Source organism: Odocoileus virginianus, chromosome 12, assembly GCF_023699985.2.
Source record: "Odocoileus virginianus isolate 20LAN1187 ecotype Illinois chromosome 12, Ovbor_1.2, whole genome shotgun sequence".
Taxonomy (NCBI): domain Eukaryota; kingdom Metazoa; phylum Chordata; class Mammalia; order Artiodactyla; family Cervidae; genus Odocoileus; species Odocoileus virginianus.
Window position 1 is genome coordinate 5,839,273 of NC_069685.1, and position 19,653 is coordinate 5,858,925.

General features: G+C 51.1%; 1 protein-coding gene across 8 annotated transcripts in view; it reads right to left on the bottom strand.

Annotated features, from left to right (window-relative positions):
- Nucleotides 1-2,125: 2,125 nt before the first annotated feature.
- Nucleotides 2,126-19,653, bottom strand: part of FHIP1A (FHF complex subunit HOOK interacting protein 1A) — a 399,036-nt gene continuing 381,508 nt past the window's right edge. For all 8 annotated transcript variants that reach the window (XM_070474764.1, XM_070474760.1, XM_070474765.1 and 5 more), the window contains 4 exons: nucleotides 18,122-19,231; nucleotides 9,266-9,444; nucleotides 8,495-8,633; nucleotides 2,126-3,303 (listed from right to left, as the gene is read on the bottom strand). In XM_070474764.1, the coding sequence (XP_070330865.1) occupies nucleotides 3,041-3,303; nucleotides 8,495-8,633; nucleotides 9,266-9,444; nucleotides 18,122-19,231 (1,691 nt within the window). In that variant the 3' untranslated portion in view covers nucleotides 2,126-3,040. The remainder of the gene's footprint in view (nucleotides 3,304-8,494; nucleotides 8,634-9,265; nucleotides 9,445-18,121; nucleotides 19,232-19,653) is intronic.

Sequence of the window (19,653 nt, forward strand, 5' to 3'; positions counted from 1 at the left end):
AAATCAATTTTAAATATCCCAGTGCTCTCGTATACTTTGAACCACAAAACCCAGTTCATCTAGAACTTCACATCAGACCCTGAGTTATGAATCTCAATGAAGGACGTGCTATTGCAGGGACTTGTGACTCACCCCCGCTGCCCACGACCCCCAGGCCTGACACAGTGACCCAACCTGGGAACACCGAAGCCCAACCCAGCGGCTGACGTGGGGCCCACCGCGTGGTAGAGCGTCCTCGCGACGGAATATTTTACACATGCCAAAATTCTTCCCCAATCTCATTGCACAGGAGATTTCCAAGGATCCCACCTGTTACTTTATGACTAGAATATTCTACTTCATTGTGTGTGTGATCAGTCACTCAGTCATGTCTGATTCTTTGCGACCCCATGGACTGCAGCCCACCAGGCTCCTCTGTCCATGGGATTCTCCAGGCAAGAATACTGGAGTGGGTTACCATGCCCTCCTCCAGGGGATCTTCCTGACCCAGGGATCAAACCCGCATCTCTTAACATCTCCTGCATTGGCAGGCGGGTTCTTTACCACTAACGCCACCCTGGAAGTTCATCTACTTCAGTACCAAGATTTTTCCCACCAAGGATTCCAATCGCCACCCGGCTGCATTCATTATCTCCCTGTCTGCCTAGACCAGCGTTCCTCTCCCCAGACTCCTCAGGTCTGCTCGTTTTAGCTTCCCATCTCTGTGTGTGCCCTCACACGTGTCCACCCCACCCCCAAACATCCGTGCCCAACCCACCTGGCTGTTCAACTGCAGAGGTTCACCCGTTCCCACGAATGTACTTCCAGGTTCCTTTTTTGACCTCCTTTTGAGAAACCCTGGACATAATACTCCAGTGGCGGGCTGCAATGGATCCAGAAACCCGAACCGGTGTCTGCCTCCAAACAGACAGGGCTGTCCTGTGGGCTGGCTACCAGCAACCACCACGGGAGTTAATCCTGCCTCTCGCTGCAGACTCGGGTCACCTCCGTCCTCCTCTAAGTCTACTTCAGTACCTACTTTAAATACATACTCTTCCCCAGAGAGTGCCTTCCACATTGGGGACTGTAGTTTCCTATAATAAAGCAAGAAAAAGGCCCCACACCATCACCAGGTAATGGAGAACAGTGTAAATCACACCGGAAAGCTAAAGGATATGGCTTCTGGATGTAACTTGAGCATCTTATATACCCAGTGAGTGAAAACTGGAAGATAAATAACTTGTGCAAAACAAAACTGGAAGGTAGTAAATTACAGCCAAAACTCCATCTTTCTGCTCCTCTCTCTCCGCCTCCGAGACACCTTCTTTTCCAGTAGAAACTTGTGCAACACGAGTGGGCGCTGGGAAGCCAAGAGCAGGCAAGTGTGCACCACAGCTGGCAAGCCACCTTTCTAGACAGGCAAACAGTCAGAACACACAGCGGCTCCGTAGCTCTGGCTTCTTACCTAGACCTGAAGACTGTGAGGCTGGCTCCGAGGAGTCCCCTGGCCCCAGCCAGCGCTCCAGGGGCCTCATCCCGAGGGGGACTTGCCCGCTTTGGATACAGAGCAGCCTCAAGGTCCCTGAACACAACTGCAGCCTCAGCTCCGCAGCACCTCACTCGCTTCTCCCCTTCATGCCCCTGCTGTACTAGGGCCTGATTAAACCCACACCAGCGCTGCCGCCAGGGTCTCAGCAAGACACCCACAGAGAGAGGAGAGAGACCTGGGGCTTCCAATTTCCTTCCAAACAGAGCTCATCCTAGTTCCAAGCTTCTCACCTGCGCACAGTACAGGGCAGTGGAATCTAATAATATCCATGAATATCGGTTGTGTATGGTCTTGTTTTTTTTAGCCCACAAATTATTTTGTGTGCTTCTCCCTCTCCGTGGGAGTAGACCGAGGCTCTGAGTATAATTACGCCTGGCGGAGTGGGCTACAGAGCAGAGATGCGCTAATACATCACAGTGGGGCCTCCTAATGAGCCTGTTACTCAGAAGGCGGTGTTTCTGTGCAGAGCGAGGCCCAGCAGGCACTTGGCTTGGCGGGGCTCCCTGTGACCTGTTGGCCCCTGCATCCCAGTCCCCAAAGAGGCTGTACAGTTCCTGTTTCTCTACAAAGTGCAACATATTAGAAAAAGCAAACAGATTTTTAAATAATTACCAAGGTTTGTACAGATTGTATTTAGTTTACCTTTATCCTTTCCCCCACTCCATACTCCCCAAAAATACCCACCATGAGATAGTTTCACAAATGAATCAGTTTTTCATAAAACACTTAAAAAAATAACAATGGCTGTCTCCTTACATAAGTATCAGATACCATGCTTTGTTCATTAGGTTGATCAGAGTCCTAAAAACCAAAGTAACAGTTTGCATAGGCAGAGCTCATTGTGTGCAAATCTTACTAAAATAAGGCTATTTTCAGTGTTGAGGTGGTGATATAATGAGTAAAGAAAGCTCTCGAGCAAACGAGACATTTCCCTGCATTCTACATTCTTTCCAGCTGTACCTGACTTCCTGGGCAGAGAGCTGAGACCAATGGATTTGCCTGCACCATAAGGGTAAGGCAACATGTGTTGGATGGAATACAAGTGTTGGAAGCAACACGCAAAAGGACGGATGATTCGGGCTTCTGTTGGAGGCAAGACAGGCTCCATCTTTACTCCTCCCTTTGTAAGAGGGGGCCACGATGCGGAAGGCGGCAGGGGCAGGTGTGTGTTCATGTGCCGCTGGAGGGCCAGCCCTCTGGCACAGGCACCTCCAGAAGCCACTGAGGCCTGGGGGTCACTGGGTGGACCTGTGCTCCCACTCAAAGGGATGGGAGAGTAAGGACCAAGCCCTCTTGAGGAGGAGACAAACGGAGCCCAGAGCGCCTGCCAAGGGAGCAACCGCGTCAGTGGGCAGACAAGGTGGGGAAACCCGGCTGGAGAGAGAGGAGGTGCTCAGAAGGCCCCTTCCCCCAGAATCAAGTGTCGACAGGAAGTCTCCAAGTAGAGATGTCTGTGAGCAGCTTTGCATTCAACATTCAGTCAAGACACCAGCCCGCAGAAGACCAGAACCTCTATTCCAGACTCCAGCAGGCGTCGTCCGGGTCGCCCAGGACCCTGCAGCAGAGGATGGAGTGCTCCTGGGCCAGGGCGGCCAGCTCCTTCAGGAACTCGGGGAAGAGGGCGGCTGCCAGCATGGTGTCCCGCACCGGCGCGGGCAGGCTGGGGGGCGCCCCCAACACCTTGGCTCTGTTTGTCACGAAGGGCTGAAGCACTCTCGGGGGGCCATCCAAGAAGTTCTTGCTGCTTCCTGTCCTGGAGGCGTCCTGAACGGGATCTGAAACCAGAAGGCAGGCAGCCGTGGTGAGGAGCCCCCAGAAGCCCTCTGTCCACCCCTTAAGTGACGTGTGTGTGTTTGGGGGGGCGTGCACGTTCAGTTCCCACCCTGACTGGAGTCTGAAGACACGGCCCCAGCCCCCCTCTGCTTCCCTCCGAGACACTGAGATCCACCCAGCAGATCAGCTCCAGCATCAGGCATGCAACATGAGAGTTTTACCCCAATTCCCACAGAAGGCTCTACAAGCAGAAATTGTGGCAGGAATATAAGTTTATCAGGAACCGTCTGTGCCTAGGGCGAGGTGAAGGGGAAAGAGGGAAAAGGCATCTCCTCCCGCTGAGTCAGCCAAGTGAAGACTCGGGTGAGTGTGATGGTTCTCTAGGACAACAGGGGTTCCACCTGCCCTCCTGGCCTCCTGGGGTCGGAGTAACCATCCTCCCTTCGCCAACTGAGCCCGGACCACCCCACAGGGCTGTGGAAGGCGGCCTGAGTCACACACCCCACACTGCCCACGGCCTGGGTCAGGGCTCCGGCCTCCAGGGCTTCCTGCCCCGATCCCCACCCGCTTCTGGGTGGGACCTCCAGCCTTTGGGAGGAACAGAATGGATGGAGCCTTTCCAAGGTTGGAAAGATGGAGCGGAAGCTGCAGGCTCATCAGGCCAGACAGGGGACTTCCCACCACTGTGGGCATCTCACAGCAGCAGGTGGCCTGGACCTTCCATTCAAGCAAGGTTTCCAGGAATTTCAATCTCAGTTTCAATAATGTTCATCTAAGATGATATGAACCAAATTTTGCATACCCAAGTGATTTACATTTTCCTATCGAATCAGTTTACCAATTAAAATGGTTCAACTTACCTATTTAATTCCTGAAGATCTCTAGTGTTCCAGGCAATAGGAATTATTTATGTCTTCCTCTGTCCCCCTCTCCAACAGACTCATTACTCCCTATAAATCATTATATTCAAGCTCTTCATTATTTTGGCTGCTTTTTAGAATTCAGTCCCATTTCTCAACATTCTTCTCAGAGTGTTGCTTAACTATGGTACTAAAAATTCTTGACATTTATAGTACTTTCCACATCTCACTACTATAGTCTTTAGTGTTAAAAAAAAAAAAATCCTCCACTCTACTGCTTTAAATATCCCTTTAGATTACAGCTTATCACTGTTCGTGCCACAAAGAACTGGGGAAGTTGTTGAGAATCTGCTGCTACCTTTCAGCAGAAACTCACACTATGCCTTGACAAGAGCGTGAGGACAGAAGTGCTGACATCCCCGGGGACACAGCCAGACCCCAGCCCTGGGGGACCATGCCTGAGCGACACCCCCCAGCCCTCCAGTGCCACAGCACCCAGCTCTCCAGGGGACCCAGCGGGGCCCACCCAGGAAGCTGGCCGGGACACATCTCCCTGAGAATGAACACGGGCACCAGACCGAGACCCACACTGCCTGTGCTGGCCCCCACCTGGCGTTCCCGCCCGTGTCTGCACACCTAAGCCTCACCAGGTTTAAGAGGTGCCAGAACAGCGGTTAAGAGCACAGACGCAGCCACGTACTGGCTGCGGGACAGCAGGCGGGCTGGTTTGCCTGTCTGTGCTTTCCTGTCCTCGTTTCTCACAAACTCACAGGAAGATGGAGTCAACAGGTTTAATGTACACAAGGACCTCTTGGTAAGTGTCAGCCATCACACTGCCATCAATTCAGTTGCCACTGACTTTATAAACCACTTCCGCTTCCTGCCCTTGGAAGTGACCCCCCTGTTCGAGCCTCCCACTCATTTTATTCACCAGCTGGGGTCTGCAGTGCCCTTCAGCCTGGGGGTGCTGTTTCTGTTCTTCCTCCTGTTAGACTTTGAGGTTTCTAAGAACTGAGCCCCTAAACAGTGTGTCCTTCATGGGCCCCAACACAAGCTCTCATCCACAGAAGAAGATAATAGACATTTGCTGAATGAATGAGGGAAGGGACCGCCATCGTCAACTGCTCCCTGGAGCTGGTTCACTTCCTCATCTCCATCTTTCTCTTTCAAGTTTACTCTTTCCCCGCAAAGGGCTTTTGTGGATCATTTATCCAGCTTGATCCATGAATTTTAAAAGTGTCATCGCTAAGCCTCATTTACCCAGCTTGAATCCAAGAATTAACACTGTCTTCACTGATGAAGGCGGGGCAGGCCCAACGAGGCAGGCAGAAGGCCAGCAGAAGTCCTGGTGGTGATTCTGTCCCAGCAGCATAAAGAACTCACGGTTCTTTCCTTGAGTCAAACTCAACTCAAAAACAAGGAGACTTGAGTTATGGCCCTACCTGGCAACCAGCTAGTCACATAATGGCTTGGTGTCCTTGTCCATAAAACGGAAATAATACCTGTCTGACCCCTTCCAGAACTAGCAGTCAGGGAAAGGACTCTATACGTGAATAACAGAAAACACCACCTTGGTGGTTTGGAATTTATATTTGAGGGAAACATGAAATGCCTGGCAAGTGGCTGAGCCTCAGAGATCAAGAGTCTCAAGAGTGACAATGTGCAGCAGAGAAGTCCACCAGGCTTCTGATTGAAGTGTTAGTGAGGAGGCTGGTTTCACCAGGGCCTGCGTAATGGAGCAGCGCAGGCTGCGGGTCCATGTACTATACACCCCTTGAAAAGGGGTATACAGAAGTAGGAAAGAAAGGAAGTATAAATGCCAGAACCGGGAGTGGCTCCCTAAAATGTTGCCCTAGGTCTGAAAAGCTACAGCAAAGGGTTTTCAGGATGCTGCTGGGAAGACTGGAGAAGTTAGAGAAATGAGTTACCCCGCACCTCCGTCAGGGCGTCAGAGAAGGTGCGCGGACACTAGACCCCCCAGAACGCGCCTCTCATGGGACTCTGATTGCTCACTGTCCTGTGCCCCTTGAGAGGCAGGCTCCCAGGCCCATCTCATTTATAAGCAATCATGTCACACACGAGTCAGGTTTGTACAAGGGACAGAGACCTTGGTCATTCTGTGAGTTGAAAGATTTTCAAAGTTGAGGGGAGAGTGTCACTTTGTTAAGCTGAAAGAGGTTAATTAGGAGGTTAATCTGAAAAACTCCATCAAAGGGGAGTCTTCTATCCCAAGAGACACTTCCTACAAGTCAACATCCCCTGAGAGTCACAGGCCTTAGAAATCATCTGCCACAGCTGCCTAACTGACCACCTTAGGAGGCGGGAACAAGACCCCCTGGGCACGTACCCCGTAGGCACTGCCGTCACACAGTCTGAAGCCAGGATGGAGCACAAGGTTTGAGTGACCCCTCCACCCCACAATGCCACCATCTGCACCAGGATTGTGTGGGTCCAGGAGGCTGGTCAGGGCATGAGCCCCCAGACTCTCTGAACCAGGCACCTGGCTGACCTCTCTGGGCCAATACCTTCAGCCCCCTTCTATGAAAACGAAGCTAAAAGTACCCTGCATGTCCACTGCACACTGCTGTCTGGAAAGGAAAACTGTCTGTGAAAGCACTTTACAAACTGCAAAGCACAAATAAAGACCAAGCCCGGAGCGCAGCACAAGAAGACTCGAGTCGCCTTCGTCTGGAGACTGCACATGGCCATGATCCTGCACAGCTATTCCCGTCTGGGGGATCGGGGGGTGGGGGTGGTCTGCTCCATTCCTGCAGCTGGGCTGACCCGTGGCTTGGCCCACAGAATGCAGCAGAATCAACCTGTTAGGTGGGGGGGCCCCATCTGGGGCCCCAAGAGACTGCGTCTTCTGCTCCCACTACCCTACAGCCATGAAGCTACCAAGTCAGGGCAAACCCACTGGATGACGAGTAACAGAGACCCCCATCACCCCATCACCCCGGCTGGCAGCCACCGGTGTGAGCCAGACCATCCCAGACGCCCAGCCACGCTGAGCAAGTCCTGCCAGCATCAGCCATGCTCACCCAGAGCAGCAGATCCACCTGCCAACCGCACAGACTCACGAGCACATGTGATCACTGTGTTTGGAGTCTTCTGCGGTGGTTTATTACGCACAAAAGCTAACGCACACTGCTCTCTCAGGGTGAGTCACGGCAGCGCACCCCCTGCTCAGGAGGGACAGGCCAACAGGCTGCCTGTCACGAGGCTGGCAGAGGCCACAGGGAACCTGCAGCCCACCTCCCACAGACGGGGGCTCTCCTCCAAGACTGGCCACCAGCTCGTCTCCACGGCCCGTGCTTGAAGCTTCCCCCTCAGGTCGCCAGTGGCACAGGGCCTCCTTTCTTTCAGAGTCTGTCTTGCAGTGTTCTAAACACGTTTCACACCCTGAATTCTGCAGTCAGAAAGGACTCGAGAGACGGAAGACAAATCTTCACTTGAGAGTCGAAGCCTAAGTCCCGTGAAGAGAAGGGACCAAGAACAGACAGCTACATGGTGGCCAGGGCCCGCCGTCAGGGGCGGGGCCTTCCCAGCTTCCCTCAGCGCTGTAACACTGCTCTGGATTACACTCCTGCCTCTCACTGCAGATCGTGTTTCCCATCACGCGCTCTAGCCCCGGACCGACAGCCCTGCTCTCTCTGTCGTCCGCCAGCCGCAGAGAAGCCTGACTTGTCTCAAGGGAGATGAACAGAAGCCTGCTCAGTAAGACAGACAGCTGTTGTCCAATCTGTGTGACCAGAGTTTCATTAAGGCTGGGCAGCCCTTTCCCCAGGCCCCGTGGCCAGCAGGGGCCCTTGGGTTCCTAACCACGCACCTGATCGGCCAGCCCTCCAGAGCCCACGGAAGGGCATCTTGGAAGGTTTAAGGTGCCCACAGACTTTACTTCTCCTGCTCTAGATGAATGGTTTTCACCTTCTGGAGACCTAAAGCACATTTATTTGGGGCTCAAAAGTCTCTGAAAACATAATAAGTAAAATGGATGCCCTCCTTGGGGTAGGACCAACCAAACTGTGCACATAAGGCTTCTGTCTGGCCAAGTCATTTATTCTAGAAACAGCTCCCACATCAGTCCTGCCCTGAACTACCCTAGGTTAGGAAAACAAATGTCTTGCCAGACCCTCCGAAGTGGGACCAGGCTGCGTATGGGTGGGGCAGATGTTCCTTTTGGTTTAAGGACACTCAGGGTAAAAATGGAAATCTTTTTTGAGGTTTCTTTTTTTTTGAGATACTTTTAGCATCCAGGAGCTGGTGCAGCACCCAGGACCCCAGGTCGGGAAGCTAGGGGAACAGGAGCGGCTGACAGGGAGGGACAGCTGACCTTTGGTGGGTGTCTCGGGGCTCGGATCGAAGAGGTCCACGCGGAAGAGCAGGTACTGCTGGGCTTGGACGAGGAGGCCAGCGAAGTCTCTCTCCACGGAGGCGAACTGCTCAATCTTATTCTTCACGGACGCGAGGACCTGTCAAAACCAGCACTAATGACGCTAATACTTCAACACGGAGTTCTGGTCTGCGTTATCAGGACATCTGTCAGGCACAGCCCCCACTGCAGGAACAACGGGGTTTTAACTGCCTGGGTGTTCTGGGGGGAGTGGTGCTCTCAAAACATCAAATCAAACAAGCTTCAAATCTTCAGTTTGTCTAGAATGATCCACACAACCAGCGTAAAAGGACCGGGCTGGAGAGCAAATGAGGGCAGGGGAGAGGGGCGGGGCCTGCACACCAGCCGCACCTCTGGCAGCAGGTGTGTGCAGGCACACGGGGCGGGGCCAGGGGCTGTGTATCAGCCATGCCTCTGGCAGCAGGTGTGCAGGTGCATGGGCGGGGCCGGGGCGGGGCCTGCACATCAGCCACGCCTCTGGCAGCAGGTGTGTGCGGGTGCATGGGGCGGGCCCAGGGGCTGTGCATCAGCCACGCCTCTGGCAGCAGGTGTGTAGAGGCGCATGGGGTGGGGCCGGGGGCAGGGCCTGCACATAAGCCATGCCTCTGGCAGCAGGTGTGTGCAGGCGCATGGGGCAGAGCCGGGGGCGGCGCTGTGCATCAGCCACGCCTCTGGCAGCAGGTGTGTGCAGGCGCTCGGGCCAGGCAGTACCTGGTACAGGGAGCGCACGCTGGGCTGGAAGACCATGTTGGTGTTGAGCAGGAAGGATCGCAGGAGGGGCTGCGGGTAGCTGGCCAGCTGTGTGATGATGCCAATGAGCAGCAAGTTCACGTGCAGTGAGTTCTCCAGCATGTTCTCCAGCTTGGACAAGACGACGCTGATGAACGGGCCTGCAGAAGGACACGAGGCTCAGGGCCGGCTGGGCGCAGGGGCCGTCTCTCCTGAAGACCAAGGAGTCAGGGGGCTGCCGCAGGGCCATTGGAGGCAAATCAAGTTCAGACAAGTGCAGCTGAGGGGACCAGGTCACCTGGTGCCTCAAAACCAAACCACGAGACATACCACCGCCACAAAGACAAAGCAGAAACCCGTGCTTTGGGAGCTAGTATTTTCACTCCCTGAGCAGTTTTAATACTTTGAAAATTATCATGGACCTTAGAAAAAATGACAAGGGATTTAATTTTTAAAACCAAAATGTACTTTTCATACTATTTCTGTATCTCCTGGGGCTGCCAATGCTTTAAAACATGGCACTCTTCATTCCCTGATGGTGCATGCTATAGCCAACAATGCCAAGACTGTAGCCCATCAGGCTCCTCTGTCCATGGAATTCTCCAGGCAAGAATACCGGAGTGGGCTGCCATTCCCTTCTGCAACGGATCTTCCCCACCCAGGGATCTAACCCATTTCTCCTGTGTCTCTTACACTGCAGGCAGATTCTTCATCCACTGACCCATCAGAGAAGACCTCATGCTCTATAGGGTGTCATGCAAACATTAGCGGCCATCAAAAGTTTAACAAAGTCTTCCTGTTGTTAAAGAATAGCAAATACCTACAAACTATGTTTACCAACAGCATTGAGAAGAGGGGTGGGGGTGGTCACAGAACCGATGGACAAGACTCTGTACTCCCAACGCAGAGGGCCCAGGCTCTATCCCTGGTCAAGGAACTACATCCCTCCTACCATAATTAAGACCCAGCGCAGCCAAATAAATGAATATTTTTTTAAAAAAAAAAAGAGAATATGAGAGGTGAAGGAGGCCTTGGCTATAATTTTAGAGCCACAACTTTAAGCTGTGGAGGGGAGGGACTCAGTGCTCAACTTGGGGAACTGGAGTCCGTGTGTCCAAGTTTCCTTAAACAAGAAATTCCCTAAGACTGTAAAAGCAGTTTATTTAAAAAAAAAAAAAAAAAAAGAAGAAGAAGTTTCAACTAACTTGGGTCACCAGAAAAATAATATGCTTTTCATTTGAATTGACTGAAGACAAGGAAAATCCAGAAAATAAATCTGGCATTAATAAAATTACTTGAAGATGTTTTCCATTTTCACCATAAAAGTGGTCCATTAAGCAAAATCAATGAGAATTTTCTATTTCCCCCAGTGGAGCTATTGATGATGCCTCTAAACCATGGCATATTTTTGACAAAAGCACATAACCCCTGATGAATAAACATGCCTTGTGAAGATTTCACCAACATTAATATGGGTTTAACAAAAACATACTCCATCACAAGGTGCTTCATTCAGAAGCCTTGGTAGTGGGAGAGGGTAAACCTTTGTAAGAAGGCAGACGCTATCTGTGAGAAACGGGAAAAGCAAACCTAAGCCTCTTCCCCACGCTGACAAGTAACAGAGTCCTGGCACCATTTCTGCCACTACAAACACAGATGCTGTCACTAAGGCACCTTAGAGCCCAGGAGACACCTTCCATCTGTGTGTCAAGACTGGCCCCAACTTCCCCTTCCCTGGGCGTGGGCAGAGCTCCTGAGTCACTGTTCAGGACACAGGGAGGTCAATGAATTCTTCGAATAGAGAGCCCCTGCTTACAAAACAAAGCTGGAGACAGTGCCAACCACATTCAGAAACTCTGGATTGAAACACCACGACAGAAACTTGATGGGGTTCCACCAAGAACCCCCAAAATGTCACCAGCAGCTCTACTTAATTCTAGTCTTCCAGGCAGATCTACCGGGGGAAGGCTGCTGTCCTCACTCCCCGACCCCGGCCTGGGCTCATGCCCTCCCCGACCCTGCTCCCCTGCAGTCCCTGGGACTCGGCATCTGTTTCCTTCCAGAGGAACGAGACAGGTGGCTCAGGTGATACTTGGGTGGGAAGAGTCTCCTATAAAACCTATCTCCTTGGACTTGCCTGGTGGTACAGTGAATAGGAATCCACAGGCCATGAATAAACATGCCTTAGGAAGATTTCACCAACATTAATACGAGTTTAATAAAGACATGCTTCATCACAAGATGCTTCATTCAGAAGCCTTGGTAGTGGAAGAGGGTAAACCCAGGGGACACGCATTTAAGCCTTGGTCCGGGAAGATCCTACATGCTATGGGGCAGCTGAGCCTGTGCACCACAGCTCCTGCGCCTGTACTCTCGCTCGGGAACCACAGCTACTGCGCCCTCAGGCCGCAGCGACTGGAGCCCACGTGCCTGGAGCCCACGCTCCAAAACAAGAGAAGACACCGCAGTGAGGAGTCTGTGCACCACAACGAAGAGGAGCCCCTGCTCACTGCAGTGAGAGAAAGCCTACGCGACAACAAAGACCCAGTGCGGCCAAAAATAAGTTAATTTAAAAAACCTCCTTAATGAGAGCCCTCACCTTCCCGGCCACCCTACAGACACAAAGGCCGCGTGGTGCAGTGGCAGTGCTGACGGTCTACCGTCCAGCACTGCGGTCAGGGAGGGAACCCAGCCCGCCACCGGGCCTGGGACAGTCCCGTCACCACTGTCTCACCTGAACACAGGGTATCAGGTCAAGGTCAGCAGACTGTCTATAATCCACTAACACTTAGGCATGTGCAATAAGAAAGATATTAAACCCTTTCAAGTTCCTGTTTTATTCTTAGTCAATTGTAGCACTTTAAAAAAACCTCCTGAGCGAAATGCAGGAGGAAGGGGAAACGGGCAAGCAGCTGAAAATGAGAAAACTCAGTTACAGTTCAGAAAGCCACAGGTGTGTGTGGGAATGAGGGTGTATTTTTCCCCCTTCTGGGAAGACAGATTAACTCCACACCCATAAATACTGAATTTTCAGAACAACGAATGATATGTCATTCCCTTCTCTCCCCTCAGGCCCTCTTCCCTGCTTCAGCGACCCCCACCCTCACGGGTGCTTCCTGACTCCTAGAGGCGCCACCCTCATTCTGAGCCTCAGCTCTGCCGACTCCACCTGGGAACAACCTCCCGAAAGCAGACCATCACCTCCACCTCCCCTGCCAGCACTGCCCGAGGTCAGTCTCCTCACCTGTCTGGTGTTCAAGTAAGTTTTTCTATTTTAATAAAGACTAAAATGATTGAAAATTTTTCTTCTTCTAAGAGTATTGAGGTATAAAATAAGGACTAGGCCTCCTGCCAGAGGCAACTCCTGTTAGCAGATCCAAGTGCATTCTTTCAGCAATGTTTCATGTATATAATAAATATAATAATTGAGTTATCATTAAAAACATTAATCACTTACTATGTGCCAGGCAGAGTTGTAAGCACTTTTCATGTATTGACTTACTTAAATATTCAAACAACCCTACAAAGTGTGTTTATTGTTGAGTTGGCCAAAAAAGCTCACCTGGGTTTTTCCATAAATGTGACCCAATCGAACTTTTTGGCCAGCCCAACCGTCATCCCCAGGCTGCAGTCCATGGGCTCGCTAGACTTGGACACATCTTAGCAGCTAAGCCACCACCACCAAAGACGATGCAGAATGTCACAGGCACAGTGAGTAAGTGGAGTCACAATTATTCAGGCCATCTGCTTCCAGCGTCAGTACTCTTAACCAACACACTGCCTTGCTCCCCAGGGTGAGTGAGCGTATGTGTGTGTGTGTCTACCTCCTGGTAGATTTTTTAAATAAATGATAAAATGACAACACTGTCTACACACTGTTCAGCCTCTTCTTTTTGCACTGCAGTGTCTCCCACAGAGACTGCCGTATCACCATGCACAGAGCCATCTTGTTCACTCACAAGACATCCGGTTGCCATGGGTGTTACATGAGCAAAACAGTCGCCTACTGGCGGACGCTTAGGTGACTTCTGTTATAAGTAATGCTCCAATGAACATCTCTGTGTACACATCTCAGCCCATCATGTGACCACAGCTGTGAAAATGTTCCTGCAGACACTATCGCACCTGCATTCTGAATCCAGATACAATGACAATCCTCTTACTTGGATCTTCCTGGCACCAGCCTCTCCTCACTCCAATGCTCTCTCCACAGTCTTCAAGACTGGCTTTTCCAAACAGGAATCTGGTCACACCACTCACCCACTCTGACGGGCAGTCTTCAGGGCCTGGAGCACAAGTCCCCACTCCTCAGCGTGGCCTGAGGGCTCCCTGCGTCGGCATACACCAGTCTTGTGGCTTCCTCTCTACTCCTGAGATCCAGGCCTCGTCACCCCCAGGTGGTGGCAGGCCCCCTCTCTTCACCTGTTGTTTCCCCTGCCTGACTGCCTTTCTCAGCTGCTTTCACCCAGAACCTTCTGTCCTCTATGGCCCCCCTCTGTGAAGCCTTTCCCACTCCCCGCACTGGGCCCCCACAGGATTTGGACACTATGACTAATAATACATTTCTCACAAAGAGCATACAGTTCTTTGTTGATGTCGCCTCTGAAACTCTACAATTCCCTTCATTTCTGTGTCCTTAGTATTTAGCACAGAGTATCAGGGGATTGACAAAAGATTGCTGAAGGCATGAATAAATAAAATAAATTATATAAATGAAATGGAATGCTCTGATTTTGTTGAGTAGTAAATTCATTTCTGCAGAAATTAGATTCCACGGAGAGTGCATGGTAAGTCACTTCAGTCGTGTCCAACTCTTTGTGATCCCATGGGCTGTAGCTCTTCAGTCTCCTCTGTCCATGGGATTCTCCAGGCAAGAACACTGGAGTGAGCTGCCATTTCCTCCTCCAGGAGATCTTCCCAACCCAGGGATTGAACCCGTATCACCTGCAGCTCCGTATTGCAGGCAGATTCTTTACCACTGAGCCGCCAGGGAAGCCCTCCATGGAGAGAGGGAAGTTAAACCAAATGTTGCAGAACAAACTCAGAAGTTTGGACATGACGAAGTTCACACACATGGGGAGAGAAAAGAAGCTGTACAAGGTTCAAAGGAGGAAACAGACAAGGTTTCAGTTAAAATTACCTATATGTATCCAAATCTCAGATTATGGTTTGTTGATGTTCAGGTGTACCATATTCAAAATATTGATATTATTTAATAGGTGATGTATTAGATTTTTTTTTGCCCTAAGTTAACTGTGTGGATCGCAACAAACTGTGGAAAACTCTTCAAGAGACGGGAATACCAGCCCATCTGACCTGCCTCCTGAGAAACCTATATGCAGCTCAAGTAGCAACAGTTAGAACGGGACATGGAACAATGGACTGGTTCAAAATTAGGAAAGGAGTGCGTCAAGGCTGTGTATTGTCACCCTGCTTATTCAACTTCAATACAGAGTACATCATGAGAAATGTCAGGCTGGATGAAGCACAAGTTGGAATCAAGATTATCGGGAGAAATATCAATAATCAGATACATAGATGACACCACCCTTATGGCAGAAAGCAAAGAGGAATTAAAGAGTGTCTTGATGAAAGTGAAAGAGGAGAGTGAAAAAGCTGGCTTAAAACTCAACATTCTAAAAACTAATGGCATCTGGTCCCATCGCTTCATGGCAAACAGATGGAGAAACAATGGCAACAGTGACACACTATTTTCTTGGGCTCCAAAATCACTGCAGTCAGTGACTGCACCCATGAAATCGAAAGACGCTTGCTCCTTGGAAGAAAAGCTATGACATCCCAGATAGTATGTTAAAAGCAGAGACACCACTTGCCAACAAAGGTCTGTCTAGTCAAAGCTATGGATTTTCCAGTAGTCATCTATGGATATGAGGGTTGGACCATAAAGAAGGCTGAGCGGTGAAGAATTGATGCTTTCTAACTATGGTGCTGGGGAAGACTCTTGAGAGTCCTTGGACTACAAGGAGATCAAACCAGTCAATCCTAAAGGAAATCAGTCCTGAATATTCCTTGGAAGGACTGATGCTGAAGCTGAAACTCCAATTCTTTGGCCACCTGATTCAAAGAGCTGACTCATTTGAAAAGACCCTGATGCTGGGAAAGATTGAAGGCAGGAGGAGAAGGGGATGACAGAGGATGAGACGGTTGGATGGCGATATCATCAATTCAATGGACGTGAGTTTGAGCAAGCTCCAAGTGATGGTGATGGACAGGGAAGCCTGGCGTGTTGCAGTCCATGGGGTCGCAGAGAGTCGGACATAACTGAGCGACTGAACAACAATACTTTGCTTCCTCAATTTACTTAGTGCCCAGGGATGAAGCTCCTCTATAAGAAGGCCAGTATTCTGAAGAACAATCTTCACTAGTAGTGGGTAGTCCTGCTAGTCCTGGAGAACACAGCAGACAAACTTGGAAGTCCTGCTGAGTGAGAGCAGATGGGGTACCCGGTGGGGAGAGCTGGTGCTAGCTCTGTCCTTCCTCCCACCAAACTCTGCCTCACCCGCAGTAGGCCAGCGCCCTCATGCTCCCCACCCTCCCCTCATCAACTGGGACAAGCCAGACTGTCTAATCCTTTTTACTTATGATTGATTGATTGAGTTTTAATTAAAACCCATTTACACTGAAATGTTATCTCAGCTAGAACTTCAAGCCTTGTAATTGTGCAATTAAAAGCCTTCTACCTGTTTAAACAAATTTTCAGTCATCAGTAAATAGATGAAGAAATGTTGGAGGAGGTGGAAGAGTCCACTGAGATCATGTCAGCCAACCTGGTTGCACCCGAAGATGCTGTGACTTCATGGGTGATGGGTGATCCAAGCAGGTGGGAAGGGGGCGTGGTCTTTCCCCACCAAGCCGTCCCCTCCTGGCCGGGGAAGGACGAGCCTCAGCTGAGGCTGCGGGGGGCTGCCTGTGGTGACAGTAATGACGCGGCCCATCCTCCACCCCCAGGATCACATTTAGCTCTCCCAGGGTTAGGACGCCAAGGCCATGTGGCTGAAGTGCCCAAGTCAGGAGTCCCCACAGGCCTGACGCGAGGCCAGTCTGTTCCTCTGGGATGCCGGCTCCCTCAGGACACTCCCCTCTCACTGAACACCTTTCAGGCATCCCACCTCAGCTGCCCCCAAGCCCAGGGAAACTCCCTCTGCGCCATGAGCCCAGATGCAGAGGGGCAGGACTCTGAGGGGCCTTCCCGGGACAGCCTTCCCTCATGTCTCCTGCCTGCCTCCTATCTGCAGAAAAAGCTTCAGCCAAAGAAAAAACTTAATCAGAAAACTACAAAAGCAAAGGAAAATAGTCAAGCAAGACAAAATAATAATACTTTAGCTGTTAAACAAAATCAAGGACCTTTAGTTCCTCTTCAAAGGCTTATAGCTAGATAAAATTCTAAGTGATGTCCTGTGAGCTGTTTTGCAGATGTTTTTCAGCTGTTTTTCAAACCCCCACCAGATAGAAAAAGTTAACTACATGATGACCAGACTCTGGCCATGACCTAAGCTGCCAGAATTCTGAGAACTGGCCCCAAAGTAATAGGAACAAACCAACCCTGGAACTGGAGATTCTGCAAACAACCAAGATGATGCTGGTCAGACTACTGCAAGACTAATTTCAAGATGACGGTCAGAGCTGACAGTGCCTGTTCTGCATGTTGTCCCCTCCCTCCGCCTATGCACACCCGAAGCTCCCCTTTAAAAGCTCTTGCCCCCAATCAGCAGTGGGGAGTTGGCTTTTGGACATGAGTCTACCTTCTCCCCAGGTTGCCAGCCTCCTGAATAAAGCATGTTCCTTCTACCAACACGTGTCTCTCAAGTATTAGCTTTCAATCAGTGAGCAGCCAAATTGGACTTTGGTAATAAATTTACTTGGCTAATAATTTAATAATAATAATTCTACCATAATTCCTCACCTCAAGCCACTTACCTGATACCCTATCCTAGCCCTTTGCCTCTTCCATGATTTCTACCTGCTGTTAGGGGTATACCAGTGGAACACACCCATTCTTTTATTAGAGTGATGAGTTTATGTGGATCTGCTCTACTCATTTTTGGATGAAGATTTTGTGATTAATTGAAATGAGTTCCCAAGCAAAGGCATGACTAACTCCAATGGCCTGTGCTGTCTGTATACAGCCACACTGATTCAAGGGGTATTCTGAGCACCTACTGTATGCGCTGTCCACTGCTCAGAACCAGGCACAGAGCAGAGACCACACCAACAACTGTGCCCTCATGGAGCACACGAGCCAGTGGAGGAAATCGGAATTGTTTTTTAAAACAATTAACGTAAAAAACATATAAAAACAAATGCTAAGGAGAAAAATAAATTAAGACTAGAGGAGGAGAAGGGGATAACAGAGGATGATATGGTGGGATGGCATCACTGACTCAATGGACATGAGTCTGAGCAAATTCCAGGAGATGGTGAAGGACAGTGAAGCCTGGCATGCTCCAGTCCATGGAGTCGCAAAGAGTCAGGCACAACTTAGTGACTGAACACCAAAAAAGAAGAAATGAAGCTATTAAATAATGAGACCAGACTTCTCGTGGGGTTTAGTGAGTCCTGTTGGCCTCTCAATAGAAGTTACTTAATGGCAAAATATAACCTCCAATTTGCTTGGGGCAGCAGGTGGGGAAAAAGACAATCATTGCAAGATGACAAGATAGAAATGAAACCACTCCTCCCTGCTCCTTACAAAAATACTTCCACCCCTCTGGTAGGTGAACTAAGAATGCCCCTTACCTGCACCTACCTCACTCCTCTGATGCAATACGTACAAGTACTTTCAAAAGCAGAAACCACAAAGCAATCTGAGGGCGTCACCTGTAAACGGGGTGCTCTGCATCCTTGCAGGACGGTGACTGGCAAAGGCGGCTTCGTCTCGCACTCCGAACGGGGATGGCGGGGTCTCTGTGGGGGGCGCCTCAGCTATGAAAGAGTCAAAGTCATCGTCCTCCTCCTCTGGGTCCTTCCCCTCCTCCTCCTCTTCCCCTTGGCTCCCGTCTTTCTCCTCCTCCGGCTCCTTTGTGACCAGCAAGGCATCTGGTGAGGAGAGATCCTGCTCCATCAGGCCCTCGGTGCTGGAACCCAGCTCTTTAATGATCTGGTCGTACTGGGCCATGAAATCTTCACCCTCGGGGCTAGCCGCTGTTGGCTGGGCACCAGGCTCCACCTCGGGGCTGGGGGCTGCTGACTCGGGGGTTGGCTCTGGGGTGACCTCGGGCTCGTTCTCTGGTTCTGGGTCCCTGGACATACTGTGGGACACGTCCGAATCGTCCCTGCTATGTTCCTCCTCCGAATCCGTCCCTGGTTCAGGGCCAGGCAGAGGGCCGTTGTTCAGGGGGACACCCTGGACCTGGGTCTGGGCTGGGGGCCTCACGGAGTCCTCCTGTGAACCACGGGCGTCTTCAGCATCCTTCTCAGCACACAGCCTGTACACCATCACATCATCCTGGAAGTCAGACTCTTCGATGTAGGCCCCTTTGAAGAGCAGGATGGCGTTCTTCTTCATCTCTTGGATGTGTTTGGGGGGGTCCACGGGGGCCGGGGGACTGGCGTTCTCAGCATCCTCGTACGGCCCAGGGGAGCCCCCGCCGGTCCCCGAGGAGATCCCAGTGTCGTAGCTGTCATCCCACTCCAGCTCCGTGTGGCTCTTCTCCTTCCGGGTCGCCCCGGAGACCTGCTGCGGAAGCCGGAGCACAGGGGAGGTGGCGCCGGGGGCCCTCTCCTCCGGCGGGCCCAGGCGGAATGCCTCGGGGTCGGGGGAGTCTCCGTCGTACAGGGCGGACCACACGCGGCAGTCCCGCATGCAGCGGAGGATGTTGGTGTGGGCCTCCCAGAGGTACTGCAGGTAGCTGATGTCCAGGGCTTTGCCATACTCCACGATGCAGGCCGACGGCGCGAACGCCTCGGGCAGCGGCGGCTCCGTGGGCCCTGCCCAGGAGACACACGAGTCAGAACGGGTGCGGCTCCGCGGGGCCGCCCAGACCCTGTCCTCCCAGACACTGTGGTTCTAAAGGTTTCTGACCATGATTCTCAAAGAACCAAAAAAATGGTTACATTTTTAGGAAGAAAAAATAAAAACAGAAACTCTGCCCTGACAGAAGACAGAAAACCAACCTGGCCACTGCCAGCGGAGGTCTGTTACCGGGTGTCAGCCTTTGAGAGACGGAGCTGATGACGGCAACCTCTCAAGCTGGGGGAGGATTAGGTGAAGTAATGCTTCCAACATGGCACCTGCCATAGAGCAGGTCGGAATTAAAAAGACTTTTGCTCTGAGTCTAAAGTAGAAAGCCTATATAATCCGTGAACTTGGAAAACAGATTTTCTCTAGAAGACCCTGGGTTTTTTCGAAA